This window comes from Polypterus senegalus, chromosome 1 (genome assembly GCF_016835505.1).
Source record: "Polypterus senegalus isolate Bchr_013 chromosome 1, ASM1683550v1, whole genome shotgun sequence".
Classification (NCBI taxonomy): Eukaryota; Metazoa; Chordata; class Cladistia; order Polypteriformes; family Polypteridae; genus Polypterus; species Polypterus senegalus.
In genome coordinates this window covers 163,148,510-163,168,662 of record NC_053154.1, presented here as the reverse complement: position 1 = coordinate 163,168,662, position 20,153 = coordinate 163,148,510, and the positions used below count along the sequence as shown (strand labels likewise).

The 20,153-nt window shown below is 37.2% G+C and overlaps 2 protein-coding genes across 2 annotated transcripts in view; both read left to right on the top strand.

Moving 5' to 3' along the window:
- pask (PAS domain containing serine/threonine kinase) overlaps positions 1-13,870 on the top strand; it is a 94,317-nt gene extending 80,447 nt beyond the window's left edge. The window contains exons 16-19 of the mRNA XM_039761778.1: positions 5,789-5,988; positions 8,201-8,334; positions 8,924-9,067; positions 13,487-13,870. Coding sequence (XP_039617712.1) covers positions 5,789-5,988; positions 8,201-8,334; positions 8,924-9,067; positions 13,487-13,695 — 687 coding nt within the window. The 3' untranslated portion in view covers positions 13,696-13,870. The remainder of the gene's footprint in view (positions 1-5,788; positions 5,989-8,200; positions 8,335-8,923; positions 9,068-13,486) is intronic.
- Positions 13,871-19,239: 5,369 nt separating this feature from the next.
- The window catches only part of mterf4 (mitochondrial transcription termination factor 4), a 29,063-nt gene continuing 28,149 nt past the window's right edge, over positions 19,240-20,153 (top strand). Inside the window, exon 1 of the mRNA XM_039761767.1 lies at positions 19,240-19,350. Coding sequence (XP_039617701.1) covers positions 19,309-19,350 — 42 coding nt within the window. The 5' untranslated portion in view covers positions 19,240-19,308. The remainder of the gene's footprint in view (positions 19,351-20,153) is intronic.

Sequence of the window (20,153 nt, the reverse complement as noted above, 5' to 3'; positions counted from 1 at the left end):
GCGATCGCAGCGAGAAGTAGTGTGTTAAAAAGCTATGAAAAAGAAAAGGGAACATTTTAAAAATAACGTAACATGACTGTCAATATACAGTATTTGTTTTGTGAGTGTTACTGAGTGTTGCTGTCATCAAGGATTTGATTATCATTATTTCTTTCAATCAGGTTCGTATTTGTAGGATGTGTTGTGTTCAAGTTACATTCCGTTTGTCAATCGCTGTAAAGATGACAGGTTTCATTCATCGATTCGTTTCTTACTGCATCAATAAACAGCTCGCCTTCTTCTTTATCTGAGACCTGACACACTGCATGCACGGTTTTTTACACTGTCTTCCTTTAGCGGGACATTGACTTTTTCCAACGTGTGCTTTGTTTTGGATTTATGAATATGCTTGTATGTATCAAACGCTTCATTTTTTGCTGCCTTTTCAATTGTGTAATTCGGTTTTGTTCAGCTCTTTGGAACTGTTGCTTTTATCTGTGCACTGCATCAGTTCACGTGAGCCGCTCGTGTACATGCATCGAAGTTTCCCAGCTGTGCTGGTGCCATCTCGTGCTATGTCCATGGCTGTATTTAATGTTACCTTAGTCCTGGCACTTAAAACTTTCTCTCGCAGTTTCGCTGAGTTTGTACCAAACACCACCCTGACCATCTCATCTTCCTCTGCATAAGCACAGTCCTTAACCCGTGAATATTTAGTGGGAGTTTGCTATTGGATTGCCGCTGACGGACGGCCTTATAAGGCACTAAATTACAAACGCCAGCGGCAGCCTGTCAATGAACTTAATTTAAAGTGTAGGTTTACATCGTGCTTTGTTTCAAGTAGCAGAAGTCATGAATATGGTTGTATATGTCACTCGCCGCTTCTTATTGTTTCGCTGCCTTCTCAATTATATAATGCATGTTTTCTTCAGCGCTTTTTAGGTCTTCCTGGTTTTCTATGTACTGCGTGATTACGTGGGAGGCGTGATGATGTCACACGAAACTCCCCCCACGGCGTTGAAGCTCATCTCCATTACAGTAAATGGAGAAAACTGCTTCCAGTTATGACCATTACACGTAGAATTTCGATATAAAACCTGCCCAACTTTTGTAAGGAAGCTGTAAGGAATGAACCTGCCAAATTTCAGCCTTCCACCCACACGGAAGTTGGAGAATTAGTGATGAGTGAGTGAGTGAGTGAGTGAGTGAGGGCTTTGCCTTTTATTAGTATATATATATATATATTTTTTATATATAATGTGTGTGTGTATATGTACAGTATATATGTGTGTATATGTATATATATGTGTATATGTATATGTATATATGTATCTCTATATATACAGTGCATCCGAAAAGTATTCACAGCGCATCACTTTTTCCACATTTTGTTATGTTACAGCCTTATTCCAAAATGGATTAAATTCATTTTTGTCCTCCGAATTCTACACACAACACCCCATAATGACAAAGTGAAAAAAGTTTACTTGAGGTTTTTTGCAAATTTATTAAAAATAAAAAAATTGAGAAAGCACATGTACATAAGTATGCACAGCCTTTGCCATGAAGCTCAAAATTGAGCTCAGGTGCATCCTGTTTCCCCTGATCACCATTGAGATCTTTCTGCAGCTTAATTGGAGTTCACCTGTGGTAAATTCTGTTGATTGAACATGATTTGGAAAGGCACACACCTGTCTATATAAGGTCCCACAGTTGACAGTTCATGTCAGAGCACAAACCAAGCATGAAGTCAAAGGAATTGTCTGTAGACCTCCAAGACGAGTTTGTCTCGAGGCAAAAATCTGGGTAGGGTTACAGAAAAATTTCTGCTGCTTTGAAGGTCCTAATGAGCACAGTGTCCTCTATCATCCGTAAGTGGAATAAGTTCGAAACCACCAGGACTCTTCCTAGAGCTGGCCGGCCATCTAAACTGAGCGATCAGGGGAAAAGGGTCTTAGTCAGGGAGGTGACCAAGAACCCGATGTGGAGAGAGGAGAACCTTCCAGAAGGACAACCATCTCTGCAGCAATCCACCAATCAGGCCTGTATGGTAGAGTGGCCAGAAGGACGCCCATCCTTAGTAAAAGACACATGGCAGCCCGCCTGGAGTTTGCCAAAAGGCACCTGAAGGACTCTCGGACCATGAGAAACAAAATTCTCTGGTCTGATGAGACAAAGATTGAACTCTTTGGTGTGAATGCCAGGCGCCACGCTTGAGGAAACCAGGCACCGCTCATCACCAGGCCAATACCATTTCTACAGAGAAGCGTGGTGGTGGCAGCATCTTGCTGTGGGGATGTTTTTCAGCGGCAGGAACTAGGAGACTAGTCAGGATAAAGGGAAAGATGACTGCAGCAATGTACAGAGACATCCTGGATGAAACCCTACTCCAGAGCGCTCTTGACCTCAGACTGGGGCGATGGTTCATCTTTCAGCAGGACAACGACCCTAAGCACACGGCCAAGATATCAAAGGAGTGGCTTCAGGACAACTCTGTGAATGTCCTTGAGTGGCCCAGCCAGAGCCCAGACTTGAATCCGATTGAACATCTCTGGAGAGATCTTAAAATGGATGTGCACCAACGCGTCCCATCCAACCTGATGGAGCTTGAGAGGTGCTGCAAAGAGGAATGGGTGAAACTGTCCAAGGATAGGTGTGCCAAGCTTGTGGCATCATATTCAAAAAGGCTGTAATTGCTGCCAAAGGTGCATCAACAAAGTATTGAGCAAAGGCAGTGGTTACTTATGAACATATGATTTCTCTGTTTTTTATTTTTATAAATTTGCAAAAACCTCAAGTAAACTTTTTCACGTTGTCATTATGGGGTGTTGTGTGTAGAATTCTGAGGAAAAAAATGAATTGAATCCATTTTGGAATAAGGCTGTAACATAACAAAATGTGCAAAAAGTGATGTGCTGTGAATACTTTCCGGGTGCACTGTATGTGTGTGTGTATATATGTATATATATATGTGTGTGTATATATATATATATATATATGTGTGTATATATATATATATGTGTGTATATATATGTGTATGTGTATATATATATATATGTGTATATGTGTATATATATATATGTGTGTGTGTATATATATATATATGTGTGTATATAGATTGTGGACTTGAACCCGGACACAGACAGACGGACATCATTGGCTCCACCACACACTGTTTATTTACAATATATTTACAAAGTTCAGTGCAAGTCCCAGTGCCTCTTGCACCGTTCTCCCAAAGTCCAGGCCACACAGTCAAAATGCCTCTCTGGCCGCCTCCAGTCCTCTCTCCAGCTCCGTCTCTCTTCCACCCGACTTCCGCTATCGACTGAAGGGAGGCGACCCCTTAGATAGGAACCCGGATGGGCTTCAGCTGCTTCCCGGCAGTCCTCCGTAGACACGCCCCAGTGTGGCGGAAGTGCCGGCTGCACACCCGAAGCCGTCCGGTGTCCCCTGTCGTTTCCCCAGCACTTCCTGGTGTGGCGGAAGTGCTGGGCTCCAGGGATATTCAGGCACCGGGGCACCGCCTGGCGGTGGCCACGGGTCCCTACAGGACTGGGCTTCAAAGCCCTTTACCCGAGGCCCCCAACATAACCAGGGCCGGGGGCCACAATATGTATATATGTGTATATATAGATATGTGTATATGTAGATATGTATATGTATATATGTTTATATGTGTGTGTGTGTATGTATATATATATATATATATATATATATATATATATATATATATATATATATATATATATATATATAACATACATATATATAACATACATATAAATATATGTATACTTCCAATAAGAAGTGAAATGAAGTTTATTGGATTTACAGAAAGTGTGCAATAATTGTTCAAATAAAATCGGGCAAGTGCATAAATTTGGGCATCGTTGTCATTTTATTGATTCCAAAACTTTTAGAACTAATTATTGGAACTCAAATTGGCTTGGTAAGCTCAGTGACCCCTGACCTACATACACAGGCGAATCCTATAATGAGAAAGAGTATTTAAGGGGTCAATTGTAAGTTTCCTCCTCCTTTAATTTTCTCTGAAGAGTAGCAACATGGGGGTCACAAAACAACTCTCAAATGACCTGAAGACAAAGATTGTTCACCATCCTGGTTTAGGGGAAGGATACAGAAAGCTATCCCAGAGATTTAAGCTATCTGTTTCCACAGTTAGGAACATATTGAGGAAATGGAAGACCACAGGCTCAGTTCAAGTTAAGGCTCGAAGTGGCAGACCAAGAAAGATTTCGGATAGACAGAAGCGACGAATGGTGAGAACAGTCAGAGTAAACCCACAGACCAGCACCAAAGACCTACAACATCATCTTGCAGCAGATGGAGTCACTGTGCATCGTTCAACCATTCGCGACTTTACACAAGGAGATGCTGTATGCGAGAGTGATGCAGAGGAAGCCTTTTCTCCGCCCACAGCACAAACAGAGCCGCTTGAGGTATGCTCAAGCACATTTGGACAAGCCAGCTTCATTTTGGAATAAGGTGCTGTGGACTGATGAAACTAAAATTGAGTTATTTGGGCATAACAAGGGGCGTTATGCATGGTGGAAAAAGAACACAGCATTCCAAGAAAAACACCTGCTACCTACAGTAAAATATGGTGGTGGTTCCATCATGCTGTGGGGCTGTGTGGCCAGTGCAGGGACTGGGAATCTTGTCAAAGTTGAGGGACACATGGATTCCACTCAGTATCAGCAGATTCTGGAGACCAATGTCCAGGAGTCAGTGATAAAGCTGAAGCTGCGCCGGGGCTGGATCATTCAACAAGATAACAACCCGAAACACTGCTCAAAATCCACTAAGGCATTCATGCAGAGGAACAAGTACAGCGTTCTGTAATGGCCATCTCAGTCCCCAGACCTGAATATAATTGAAAATCTGTGGTGTGAGTTTAAGAGAGCTGTCCATGCTCGGAAGCCATCAAACCTGAATGAACTAGATATGTTTTGTAAAGAGGAATGGTCCAAAATACCTTCAACCACAATCCAGACTCTCATTGGAACCTACAGGAAGCGTTTAGAGGCTGTAATTTCTGCAAAAGGCGGATCTACTAAATATTGATTTCATTTCTTTTTTTGTGGTGCCCAAATTTATGCACCTGCCTGATTTTGTTTGAACAATTATTGCACACTTTCTGTAAATCCAATAAACTTCATTTCACTTCTCAAATATCACTGTGTGTGTCTCCTATATGATATATTTAACTGACATTTTTTATCGTAACAACCAATGATTTATACAGGAAAATAATGACTATTAACAAGGTTGCCCAAACTTTTGCATCCCACTGTATGTGTGTTTTAGAGTATAGCTGCTGATTGCCAGAGGTAATCACAGCCATGTTTCTCCCCACACAGGGGATGTGCTGACGTCAATTGATTTTTAAAGTTTGTTCTGTTTCATTACTACATGGGTGCAGCCGCTGGGAACAGCTAGTTTTATTATTTAAAAGGTTTATAAGGCAGTTTTATTCTGTGTAATACCTATTGCTACTTCTGATGCACCCTTCACTTTGAAGGGTGTTCTGACCAATACATCACAGAGTCTTTTGGAGCAGCAATGTAGATGCTACATCTTAATGATCTTATTCAGATCCTGACACTGTGGTTCACTTAACCATGGTCTTTTTTTCTCTTTAACTTAAATAATCATTTTTTTCTTCCTGAAAGTTTTTCTCTGTACAGCTTAAAACATTTGTGTTTTGGGGTAGAGTACATTTAATATTTTTCTGAATTATTTTGAAGTGAACAGTTTATTTATTCATTTATTTTTCTTTTTGCAGCTCGTGGCTGCAATAGAATATTTACATAGTAAGAGAATCTTGCACAGGGATATCAAAGATGAAAACATCATCATCAACAATGAATTTCATATAAAATTAATAGACTTTGGATCTGCTACATTTCTGGAACCAGGGAAATTATTCTATACCTTTTGTGGAACTCTTGAATATTGTTCACCAGAAGTGCTCATGGGAAATCCGTAAGTGTGTCTCTTGGTCAGTCTCAGTCATTCTGTTTTGGTGTAGTTTGTTTAGACTGTGTTTTCAGTATGTGAAATGTAATTAAGTGTGCATGCCAGCTACTATTTGCAGGTTTCCAGTTTGTGAGATCAGATCATTTCATTTCAGTTTATTCTTGTATTGAGTACTTCTTTTAACAATTCCAATGCACTACACACTTTTATGAGTAGAGTCTTATTAAAACAAACATGCAAAAAGTAGATTACTGCCTTATTCCAAAATAGATTAAATTCATTTTTTTCCTCAGAATTCTACACACAACACCCCATAATGACAACGTGATAAAAGTTTACTTGAGATTTTTGCAAATTTATTAAAAATAAAAAATTGAGAAAGCACATCTACATAAGTATTCACAGCCTTTGCCTTGAAGCTCAGAATTGAGCTCAGGTGCATCCTGTTTCCCCTGATCACCATTGAGATGTTTCTGCAGCTTAATTGGAGTCCACCTGTGGTAAATTCTGTTGATTGAACATGATTTGGAAAGGCACACACCTGTCTATATAAGGTCCCACAGTTGACAGTTCATGTCAGGGCACAAACCAAGCATGAAGTCAAAGGAATTATCTGTAGACCTCCGAGACGGGATTGTCTCGAGGCACAAATATGTGGAAGGTTACAGAAAAATATCTACTGCTTTGAAGGTCCCAATGAGCACAGTGGCCTCCATCATCCGTAAGTGGAATAAGTTCGAAACCACCAGGACTCTTCCTAGAGCTGGCCGGCCATCTAAACTTAGCGATCGGGGGAGAAGGGCCTTAGTCAGGCAGGCACCGCTCATCACCAGGCCAATACCATCCCTACAGTGAAGCATGGTGGTGGCAGAATCATGCTGTGGGAATGTTTTTCAGCGGCAGGATCTGGGAGACTAGTCAGGATAAAGGGAAAGATGACTGCTGCAATGTATAGAGACATCCTGGATGAAAACCTGCTCCAGAGCACTCTTGACCTCAGACTGGGGTGACGGTTCATCTTTCAGCAGGACATCGACCCTAAGCACACGGGCAAGATATCAAAGGAGTGGCTTCAGGACAACTCTGTGAATGTCCTTGAGTGGCCCAGCCAGAGCCCAGACTTGAATCCGATTGAACATCTCTGGAGAGATCTTAAAATGGCTGTGCACCGACGCTTCCCATCCAACCTGATGGAGCTTGAGAGGTGCTGCAAAGAGGAATGGGTGAAACTGTCCAAGGATAGGTGTGCCAAGCTTGTGGCATCATATTCAAAAAGACTTGAGGCGGTAATTGCTGCCAAAGGAGCATCGACAAAGTATTGAGCAAAGACTGTGAATACTTATGATTTCTCAGATTTTTATTTTTAATAAATTTGCAAAAACCTCAAGTAAGCTTTTTTTCACATTGTCATTATGGGCTGTTGTGTGCAGAATTCTGAGGAAAAAAATGAATTTAATCCATTTTGGAATAAGACTGTAACATAACATAATGTGGAAAAAGTGATGCGCTGTGAATACTTTCCAGATGCACTGTAAGTATTTTGACACTCTTGATATCCTTCTGTTGTGAAACATTCTGACCTGTCATTGTTTACACATGTCTTAAACAACTATTATCATACCCTGATAATTTCTGTATTACCTATATTTATTTTTTTTATTATATTTTATTACATATCTGTTGACTATATTCATGTATCTAGATTGCAAATACAATACATTGCATCAATGTTCATATTGCTTACTACACGTCAATATTGCTGCTACTTCTTTGTCTTGTCTTTGCACAATGTGTTGTCTTGTTTGTGTTTTAAATTTAAATTTTAATTCTATTTTCAATTTATTATTTGCACATTTGTTACACTGTGGACCCCGAACTTCGCAATTTCGTCCATTTGTATACTTGTATATGGTTGAGATGACAATAAAGTTCGCTTTGACTTTGCTTGTTTGGGTTTCTACAAGTGTAGTGTGTGAGTGAGCTCTGTGATGGTCAAGCACCAGGAGTGATTCCTGTCTTGCACTTTGTGTATAGTTTTAATGGTCTTTTATATTACAAAACAAATGCATATACCAGTAACTAAATAAACAGGATGAAGTAATGTAGATTCTAAACCAAATTTTGTGTTTTTCTATTCCGTTGGTTTCACCAAATGGTGATATTGTGATGATAAACTAAATTGTGCATGTTATGTGTTTTTTCTCTTTTTTCCATACAGGTATGAGGGGCCAGAACTTGAAATGTGGTCCCTTGGTGTTGCTCTGTTTACTCTTGTATTTGGAGAGAATCCTTTCTGTGAACTGGAAGAAACACTTGCAGCAGAGATTAAACTACCCTTTGAGGTTTCCACAGGTGTGAGAAAATGAGTAAATTTATTTTAAAAACCCTGCCTTCTCAATCTGTAATAGTCTTGAGGCGAAGTCTTTTGGTCAATCCGTTTCCAAATTTCAATTTTATTTATTTATTTTTTTTTTTTGAGGCAGGGTGGGGATAAACAACCATTTGCAAAACTTTCTTCATGTAGAATTCCTATTAATTCGATATGACATAATAGATGTATTTAGTCTTACTCTCTAGACCGACCTAACTCAGCTTCTTGGTTGGCATTTGCATTACAAATCTTTGTGTGATTCAAGCCAGGCTAAAAGAAAAGGCTGTTTTAGTCAACTGTAAATAGGATTGTCTTATCAACAGATCAAAGAAGTGTCCATTTCATAGAAGGGAGTAATGTTTGATTGAAATGACAGTATGTAATAAGTTGAAGTGGAAAGTACAGAAAACATAGAATTGACCATGCAGAATATATGGTTGTGTTGCTTGCAAGATGGAAAGATAAATTGAAATGCAAATTATTAAACATCTTTTTTTTTTCTTGTTTATACAAAAAAAATTATTTGAACTAGATTTCTGTCCCATAATGAGAATTCTCTATGTCTTATAGAATTACATACATTGTTATGTTGCTTACTACACCCTGATCCTCAACAAAGATTGAAACTAGAACAGCTAATAGGAGCTCCCTGGTTGTCACAGCCTCTGAATCTGGCTAGTTACTCATGGGAAGAGGTGTGTCCCCCTAATTATGGTGAGTATGAAAATGTACTTGTAGAATTTATTTTTTGTCTAGTTTCCAATGTGGAAAGTTTTGCCCACTTCTCCTTGCCAAGGCTGAAAAGCAAGATTTTCTTGTTCAGATGTGAGCATGGATGAAATTTTGAAACTCATTTTGCCATTGGAATACAATGAGTTATATCCCTTTATTCAGTATTCCTTTATCAGTATTTATCTTTAAATTGAAGAAAAGATATATATATACTGTATATATACATATATTAGTTCACAATGGTTATATTTTCAGTTTTTATGTACCTTTGTAAACATTTATTCTGTATTTAACAAACAAATTATTTATTGCATACCTTCAGTCGTGGCCAAATATATTGGCATCTTTGTAAGTTTTCAGGTAATTCAGAAATCAGTTTAACTTGATTCACTACAAAATAAGTATGAATAATTGTCTATATTTCTTCATTTTGCTATTAATATTGCAGATCTCTTTTTCCATTTAGAACTTAATATTTCCTTTTAGATCACAAAAAATTATATCAACAAAATTATTTACATGCTACGTTTAATATTTGGAAGCAGACCCTTTAGAAAGAATAACTGAAATCAAGCACTTGTTATAGCCATGAATGAGCTTTAACAGTTTTGATTATTCTTCTTATTCTTCTTTTGCCTACTGCTGTACAGTTTATATACAATATAAATATTTTATATATGTGTGTGTGTCTCTATTATAATAAAAAAAAACCCTGGGACAAGACAAGACTTTTTAGCCTGGGACATGACAAGACTTTTTAGCCTGGGACATGACAAGACTTTTTAGCCTGGGACATGACTTTTTCAGAGAGATACTTTCATGTTCCGCAAGACAAGACTTTGTGCCAAGAGATTTATTCACGCCCTGAGCCAGAAATAAAACACAAAGAGTAGATGACAAAGTAGAACGTCGTAAAGAATTTGAAAACATTGGCGTGATACACATGCAGAGCAGGTTAGAGATAATGAAAGTAATAAAATTCGAAAGTCTCAAAAAAATGATAGAAAAATCTTATTAAAACAAACAAACAAAAATTATTACTCGGTGAAATAATGGAACAGCGAAAAGAGATTGAGTATATTGTTCGGATTTAAACTTTAAGTCACAGACTTGTAAATCGTCTAATTCATGTTGTAATCAGGGAAACGTAGTGTTTCTTCCCATTGAAGAGGCCTATCCACAAGATTTAAAAGATTTGTTGTTTGGTGAAAGTGAAATCCACAATATGCAAGCAGCAGAGATGCGGAGTTGCTGGCGCGTAGCGCAGGCCATGGGGCTGGCGAGCAAAGTGAGCAGGGGGCAAAGCCCCATAGTTTATATGTGTGTATGTATATATGTATGTGTCTGTGTAAGAAATATATATACACACACACACACAGTAATGAGAAAAGGCAGAACATGATAAACATTTGACCTGAAGGTCTAACCTAATACAATATAAATAAAACACAGGCTGTACACATGTCAGAAAAGGAAAATGAACATCATAGCGACATGAGTCTTCAACAGACTCCTTCAAGATAGCAGAGCTTCTGGTATTATATTTTTATATATTTTTGCTGTTATAAAACAAATGATTTCCTTTAGCCTCACCACATGATCTAAGCTCACTGTATGTTAAATTATGTACTTTAAGACTCAAATTTTCCTAATAACTTTCCACAATCTAAAGAATGATTTACTACTTGTTACCTGTCTCTTTATTTATGTCTCTATAAGCCTAGGAATCTCTTTTTTTCTAGTTTGATTAGCTGTAGTAGAACAGAGAGTTAACTTGCTATTCTTTAATAAATGTGTGTGTGTGTGTGTGTGTGTGTGTGTGTGCAAGAGTGACTTCAGATCAGTTATTTCAAGGAAGTCAAGGACAGATGTCTACTCCCAAGTGCAATTCTCAGAGCTGCACCTCTTTCCTTCATATCCGCTTCTAGTAGCATTTTTACGTGCAGTACATTTGTTATACCTCTTACTTGCATTTATGTATTTATTTTTCTAATTATTGCCTATTTTTTATTTATTTACTTTATAGTATGGTTCTTTACCTGTCCTGTGTCCTATGTTGCATTGTAGTCCCAGTAACATTATTTTGTGGCACTGTATGCTGCAACACTGTGTATGCATGGTATAACAATAAAATCACTTGACCTTGGTAAGATTTAGATATGGTTTAATTACTGGCCACTTCAGAACAGTCCAGCATTTTGTCTTTTTGGAGTATGTTTAAGGTCGTTGTCATGTTGGTAGAAAACCATTTGATGGAGACTAAGCCTTCTGACACTATATTCGATGTTGTGCTCCAGATTGCCTTGTTAATCTCCCAATTTAATGATGCTATGCACAGCCTCAAGACACCGAGCTCCAGGTGCACCAAAGCAACCACTAAACGTCACCAAGCCCACTGTATGTTTGACTATAGGGATGGTGTTGTTTACTTTGATGGCTTTCTGTTTACAAAGGGATGTTGGACTTAGTCAAACATCTCTAATATGGTGTAATTTGTCCCCAGGCCATTCTCCCAGAAGGACATTGCCTTGTTTGGATGTGTATTGGTGAACTTAAGTTGAGCTTTCTTGTGTTCCTCCATCAACAGTGTGGTCTTCCTTGATCTCCTACTATAGAGTCCCCTTTCATGGAATTGGTGACTGATTTGCGTCCATTGAAACTGTTGCATGTTTTGTCTGAAGGTCAGCCTGAATATGGCAGATGATCTGTGGTTCTTTCACTGCAATTCAAGCAGTCCTTTCCTGTAGTCTTTGATCAATTTTTATTTTGTGTCCACATCCAGGAATACTGGATCCAAGAGCATGTAACTGGCAGTATGGTTTCGTGTTTTTTTTACTCCCTAAACTACTCTGTCATTTAATATATACATGTACTGCCTTTTTGATGAGTGATTCAGAATGTGTCTGGTTCACTAGTTCAACCGTGTTTCACTCATATTTTGAGAAAATTTTCCTTACTACATCACGTTTAAAGCAGTACGCTTAGAGACTGTAATTAATAATTGCTTTTTCACTTGTTTGTATGATTCACAAAAATGGAACAAAATCCATGAAAGATGTAGTGTGTGTGTGGTCCCAAAATACTTTATATCAAATAGCTCTTAATCTTTATGTCCAGTTATTTCTTAAAAGCATTTGTATCATTCAGTTGGTATCACTATTACTCATAGTTTATTCCTAGCATCATGTTTTGAATGTGCAAATGCACAAATTATGTCACAGCAGTGGGCCGAGTTTGTTTATTAAGTGAAATTGCTTATGTTAGGGTTTCCAGCTGTATGGGGGATTATGGGTTTTTTCCCTTCTGACTTTCTTCTATATTAATACTGTCTTTTCAGATATATTTTTTATATATAGATGAAAATAAATTATGTAGTTCATTATTTAGTAAACAAGATCTGGGGTCTGTTCCAGAAAGCAGAATTAGTGTGAAATCCAGTGAAAGTATATTGAGATTTATGCAATACAGGTTAATTCTGTTACAGAAAATCTGAATTTATCCAAACCTGTGTTTCTGGAACAGATTAAAGCAGAATACGTGATCTGTGAGGCAAAAGTTGAGTATAACTATATAATCCTCCTTTTTCAATTAGGATCAGGATGTTTCAAAAAGTGCTACTTTAAATTTTGCTTGCTGATGTCATTTAATTGTACTACCAATTTGTCTGCATGCTGGAATGTTGCTAATCTTGTATCCATATAGTGTTATTTCTCTCTATTATAAAAAAAAACCCTGGAGAGAAACCGTAGGGCGACGAGATGTGATCTTCACGTTACGATCACGGAAGAAACTTAAAAGACCCGTAAGACTAAAGAGACTGGCCACAGAGTGTCTCACGGGGACCTTAAACATGAGACTTTGTGCCAAGAGATTGACCCATTTCAAAAATGGAGTTTACCTCACATGCATTTATTGGTTACTTTGCAAAATTAAATTAACTGCTGATGATGTAGATCATTTTGTCTGTGCTGAAATTCCAAACATAGAAACCTATCCTGAATTATGGTACAAAGTCATTAAACACATGTCTCGCTGACCTGATTAAAAAGATTCAGCATGTTGGGACTCGAAAGATTCCAAATACTGTATATTTTTTACAGAAGGTTTGAAATAAAAGTGAAACTAATGAAATAGAAACAATTCAAAGAAAAAAAAATCTTAAAAGTGTGTATCCGGAAAAACAAAGACTGGGGTTGGCGAGCGAAGCAATCAGGGGGCAAAGCCCCCTAGTAAATATGAAGTTTCTGTTTAGTATACTGTGAAAAACCATTCTAAGAAATTAGATTAGTAAGTAAAAAGGGAAATACTGTACGGCACATAAAGAATCATCTGAGCTATACAAGCACTCTGTGTTAGTGTGAGATATATAGTATTAATTTTTTTCAACCTCTTCTGTTTCAGATTCTTCATCTAAATGTGCCTCTGCTCTTCCAAATGTTCAGAGCAGAAGTGTCATTGTAAATGATGATAAAAGTGCCTTAAATGCAGTGACTGTCATGAATTCCAGTGATGTTCCTGGTAAAGATGCTGACCCTGAAGAGGATGATGAAATAGCATCATTAAGTGCATTGGAGAAGGAATTAATTAAATGTCTAGTAAATCAAGACTAAATAGCTGAATGTACAGTTCACATAAATCATTGTCAGGTCTCGGTTCATTTTGTCATGTTGTTGAACATTTACTGAAATGTTGGGCTTTATCCAAGTTTAAGTTGATATCCTCATGTTTCTTCTTGTTCTGTGTAAAATATATTCATGTTCTGTTAAATGCTCATGTTTTGTTAAATGCTACATTCTACTAAAAGTTTTAAGAATATTGTACATTTCAAAAAAGTACATTTTTATATTTAAAAATTTTAAATTATGCTTTTTACAAATCTGTTATTATGAAGATGATGTATTTTATGTTTTTCACTTTTAAAAGGAATGATTAAATTCTTCTTCATACATTTTACAAAAGTGTGATGGTGTGATTCCCTTTTGGTACTAAAATCTTTTATGCTGTCTTTTTATTTTATTTTTTTTTAATCATGTATTTATTGATGGAAATTTCCAATCATTGTTGTGAATGTTTTAATCATTCCCATTTGTTAAAGTTCGGTGTACACTGAAACTTAAAAAAATAAGTTTATCATACAGAATTACTGCATACTTCGTTCAAGTAAAAATGTAATTCTTTAATTCTTTTCAGATTATAAGCTAATTTACATTTATTTGCTTATAAGTAAATATCTGACACATTTGGGAACAATTTCACATAATTGAAAGTTTATATTGCCCATTCTGTTGTGATTGTGAAGTTGAATGCCTGGGAGGGATCAAGTGGTCAGATAGTGTTGGTAAGACTAACTTCACACTATTAACCTTTAATTTGTAGAGCACATCGCACATAATGACTGCAATTGCTGGATCCCATTCCTTTGAGGTTGTTTATTTTCAGATTACTTGGAATTCAAAGAGATGACGGATTGTATAACTCCCTCACATCTTCTCTGTGCAGTTTCAGATCGTCTATTGAGCTTTTTAAGTACCTCAAGATCGACACATTTTGATCACCAATCAACATGGAGTATCCTTTTTCTTTCTCCACTCTGTCCTGATATGACAAAAGCAATCGGTCAAATACATGTTTTTTGCTTCCTCCCAACATTCCATGAGTCTTTCCTCTACATGAGAGGTCCAGAATGCCTATTTTCCTTCATTTTTACAAGAGTGAATAGCTCTACATAAAAGTTGAATTGAAAATAATATACTAACAGAAGCTATTGAGATATAACTATAACATTTTACTAGGTTCTTAGTACTTTCAAATGTTAATAAGTAAAGGGTAAAACACTGATGTACTGTATATAGGAGAAAAACATTCTTGTTTACACAAATTCACAGAATTAATACTATACGGCCTAAGGTACATAATTGCAGATTAATCTACACTCAGAGTGAAAACAGGTTTTCAGAAAGGTTTGCAAATTTAAAAACTGAAATCCCTTACTCCTGCAAGTATTTAAAATTTTCAGTACTTTGCTGCCAAAAGGGCTTCTACGATTACTGCTTTGGGCTTTCTTGGATACATTGCTTCAAGCTTTGTACACCTGTATTTGGGCAATTTATCTTATTCTTCCAGGCAGATCCACTCAAGCTCTGTTAGATTTGATGGAAAGTGTCTGTAAGCTGCCATCTTTAGGCTTCTTCACAATTGTTCTATGCGGTTTAAGTGTGGGCTTTGACTGGACCACTCCAGGGCAATCAGAGACGTGTCCCAAAGTCACTCCAGCATTGTCTTGACTGTATTCTTTGGGTCATTGTTGTGCTGAAGGGTGAACCGTCACACCAGTCTGGTTGCATGTGCTCTGGATCAGATTTTCTTCAAGGACATCTCTTTATAAGCCACATTCATTCCTCCCTCAGTTCTGTCCAGTCTCCCTGTCCCTGCTGCTGAGAAAACTCTCCATAGCTTGACGCTACCACAACCATGCTACACCATAGGGAAGCTATTATTATGGTGACGAGCAATACTTGCTATTTCCCAGACATAGTGCCTGGATTTCTGCCCAAAGAGTTCAGGTTTTGTCCATTAGGTTCTTGATCACCTCTCTGACTTAGACCTTTCGTGCCCAGTTACTCTGTTTGGCCAGACAACCAACCCTAGAAAGAGTCCTAGATTTTATAACTTTTTCCATTTCACAATCATTGAGGCTTATGTGCTCTTGTGTACACTTGTATCTTAAAAAATGGTTTGATACCCTTGCCCTGATGTATGACGTACTCTTTTTATCGCAGAGGTCTCTACAGAGAGTTTCTTAGACTTCATGGCTTAGTTTTTGTCCTGACACAGAGTGTGAATTTTGGGACCCATTATACACAGGCTGCATCTGAAAGGGGCAAATAAAACAAGATTAAAATGGGCAAAAGAACGCAGATACTGGATTACTGGAAAGGTATATTATAGTCACCATCCCAGCATCGTCCATTCTCTGTTGCAGATGACACTAGTATTTTGGTGTGTGTTTAATGAGAAAGTCAACTGAGGACCAGTAAGGCATTTGTTTCCTCGGACTCTGATGCCCTGATCCTCTCATTCAGTTGTGCTTCTGGGCCTTCTTTCTGTCCGATCAGGTCTAGTTTGCCCTCTTCTCTCAAGACAGTAACTGACACCTTTGTGTGAAATCTTCATTTTTTTGGCAATTTGTAATAAGAAATAACCTTCATTCTGCAACAAAATACATAAAATTAATAGACTGGCTTGTTTCTTGAGAAAACTGTTTCATTTTGGCCATTTTGAAACCCAGAACTGAACTTTAGGAATGTCAGTACGTTGCAACCGAAGGGAACAGAATAACAAGTTTCAGCAGTGCTAATTACAAAGGTTTCTTGATAACCAGTTGACATAAATGCAGGACTAATGGTAATGACTGGTAAGTTAAGGGAGTTTACCATTAGGACAGTGAAGGAATTTCTGCTGAAAATGGGGCTTTGCAGGTATATGTGAATAATAAACAACAGGCATTTCAAGCAGTAACAGTCAATATAAGCACTAGAATTGCCTTGTCTGTATTTTTAAAGCAATTTAACGGTATATTGATAATAAAAGGTAACAATTTCACTCAAAAATGTGAATGTTTCTAGGTGACCTCAAACTTTTGAATATGAAAGAGACCTGGAAAGGGGTCTCTCTTTGAACTACCTTTCCCAAGGTTTCTTCTATTTTTTACCTACAAGTGTTTTTTGGGAGTTTTTTTCTTGTCTTCTTAGAGAGTCAAGGCTGGGGGGCTATCATGAGGCAGGGCCTGTTAAAGGCCATTGCGGCACTTCTTGTGTGATTTTGGACTATACAAAAATAAATTGTATTGTAGTGTACATGTTCTTGTACCCGATATTTAACTTTATCTGTTTTCTGCAGAATTTCTTTGAATGCTAACACTTTTCTTACAGCTTGAGAATCGTGCCTAATGTCACTTTCCAGGTAAAATGTTTAATCTAGTTAACGGAAAGTTGACCCAGTGGTTTTTGTGGGTTTTCTTCCCATAGCCACAAAATTGTGTATGTTAGATTAGTTGGTGATTTTAAATAGGAGGAATGTGATTGTCTATACACTCATGGGGTGTTAGTATGCCTTACATTTACATTTAGATTTATTCTTTACTCTGGATGTGGCTTTGTGTGACTACCATCTGTTTCCCAATGTGAAGGACTACCACTGTGGGGCTCTCGTCAATGATAAAAATATCAAGCCAGCTGTAGAAGAATGATTGAACAAGCCATGCAAAATATTTTATTTGAGTGGCATTAAAAAGCTTGGTGAATGTTATAAAAAAATGTATTAAGTGTTCACAGGGATTTCATTCAAAAATAAATCTGGTTTGGTTTACTGATAACATAGTTGTACTAGTGTGTAACTGCATTTGTCAGGGGTTTCCAAATACCCGTAGTTGAAAATAGTTCCTAGAAAGGCATTCCAGTAGTAGTATGACACTTTGTACAAAACAAAAAAAAATCCACAGTCCAAGTGTCTTTGTTTGAAAGATTTTAGTAAAATTGAAAGTAAACAGTTCACATGAAAATAAGGAAAGTGGTTGATAATGCACTCAGAAAAAAGGAAACCTCTTTCTATGGTAACTACTAGGTTACATTTTTAAGGCTTCATACATTAGGATGTTTGACCGACGTACAGTACAATATGGCTAGAAAACTGACTGCCCTTAAAGCTTATCTATCTAACTTCAATCTAAGAACTATACTGTTGTCACCCAGAGCTAACATTAAGAACATTCCATTAACTTGAATTCACAGGGAGTGGAACAGAATCTTACATTATCTGTGTTAAAGCTACATTATATTCATGTTCAAACTAAGCAAAAAACTAAGGTAGATTTACCATTAACATTAACTCAATGGATTTAGCTATTACAAAGTGTTCTCCGCCCTGCCCGGGGTTTGTTTCCTGCCTTGCACCCTGGTTGGCTGGGATTCACTCCAGTAGACCCCCTTGACCCTGTAGTTAGGGTATAGTGGGTTGGATAATGGATGGATGGAAAGTGTTTTCCTCATTGCTTGCTTCGACTTGAAGCCTTTAAATTACCTCTCATGCAGCTTTTGCAAGCTGATTGTGAAAGAGAAGTATAAAAAGACAGTGCTTAAAAAAGAGCACCCAAATGTCATTAAAATATATCTATATATGGCCAAAGGTACATATATGAATATGCATATATATTTATATTTCTTATAAATATATGAGAAAAGGGACCATACATAATATCCCAATCTTGTAGATGTTACTGTCTGGCAGAAATTCAAGTTTAGGCCACTCCTGATACGCAGTGGTCAGTGTAAGACAAGGCAGCATGGAAAGGCTGGTCACCAACCCAGTTTCCTGCCATCTTCAAAGAATAGTGGGTCATGCCCCAGTGTGTAAAGAAATCGGAGGTTTAGCAGCACTGAGCAACTACTCAGCTTTCAGTTACTGAGATAATCGCAACACATTTGGTGTTTTAACTCAAATTTAGAATTTCGATTGAATGGAATAATTTCATTAAAGCATTACAGTACAGAGCACCGTTGCAGTCAGTTTTGTTTTGTTGTATTTGGTAACTAAATTATTTTCTTTGAATACAAATTTCCTTTTCATACAGTAGACAACTGGTCCTCCTAGACTTCGTTTTTGTATTTTGTTATGTACTTTGACATCTATTTTCTTTGAGAAACGCACTATATGAGATAAACAGTAAAGGCACAACTTAAAAAATGCCTTCTCCATTAATTTTTTGCAGACATTGACAGATTGGGATCATGAATAATAATCCATTGTTGCCAAACGCTGAATGAAAGATTCTAACTTTATTATAATTATACTTTCACTAGATGTATGATACATTTCTGTATCTTTTTTTATCTTATTTGTTTGATAAAATGGCATGCAAAAGTTTGGGCACTTTTTGCTTAAAGTGTCTGTTACTGTGAATAGTTAAATGAGCAGAAGATGAACTTATGCCCAAAAGGCGTAAAGTTAAACATGACACATTTCTGTAATATTTTAAGCAAGTTTACATTTTTATTCAGTTCAGCCTCTGCTTATTTAACTATTCACAGTAACAGACATTTTAAGGAAGGTTGCTCAGACTTTTGCGTGCCAATGTATCAGGTAACAGCAGTAGTCTACCGCGGTGTCTCATGGAGGTTGCGCACGGAACTTTTTTCCACTGGTTTTCTGCACCAAGTCGAGCCTAAATGAATGTTACGGCGAGAGACATGCGCGTCTGTCAGAAGCAGGTTGGTGTTTGATTTTAAAAAGAGTCGGTATATGTTCCTGCTAATAATAAATTACTTGTTTATGCGTAAATTATGATATAATACACCGGGCCTCATACTTTATTATGCTTACTAAATAATTATTTATATCTGTCGCGTCTCGTTTTTAGGAATGTCTGTGTATCTTGCTAACTTTTCAATGTAGCACGCCTCCATCCCTGTTACTTTTATCTTAATATGTCATTTGTTTGTTAGACGTCACAATCGAAAGCAGATCAATTATCAGAGATCCTTTCCCATTACTTTGATATTGTTTTCCATGTATAAAGAAGTATGTATCATGTTCATAGACAGAAAATGGTAAATTAAACTGTATATTGTTTAACTCGTAGTGATTTGGATATGTGCCAGTTGTATAGCGTTTTAATTGTCGCCCATTTTAAATTGACGAGGTTAAACTTATACAGTATATTGTAGTAAATAGTCTAAAATGTAACGAGGCAAACGTTACATGTGTAGGTAAGTTATTATTAACCTTTATTTAACACTTGGAAAACCCATCGAGAAAAGATTTCATTTGTAGCCTTGCCGAGTTACAAGACCGCTATCATAAATTGTTAAAATACAGAAAGTCACTAAAAAGAAAAACAAAAATTAAAACACACTCCGATATAAGAATAATCATACTTAAATGTTATAATGTATTAAGCCCGCTGTATCCATAAACAGTAATTGCATAAAGCGAGTATTGTCACAATTATGAAAAGATTATGTATGATTGGAGTTTACCAAGAATAGCTTTATAAATAAAAACTTACCAGAGG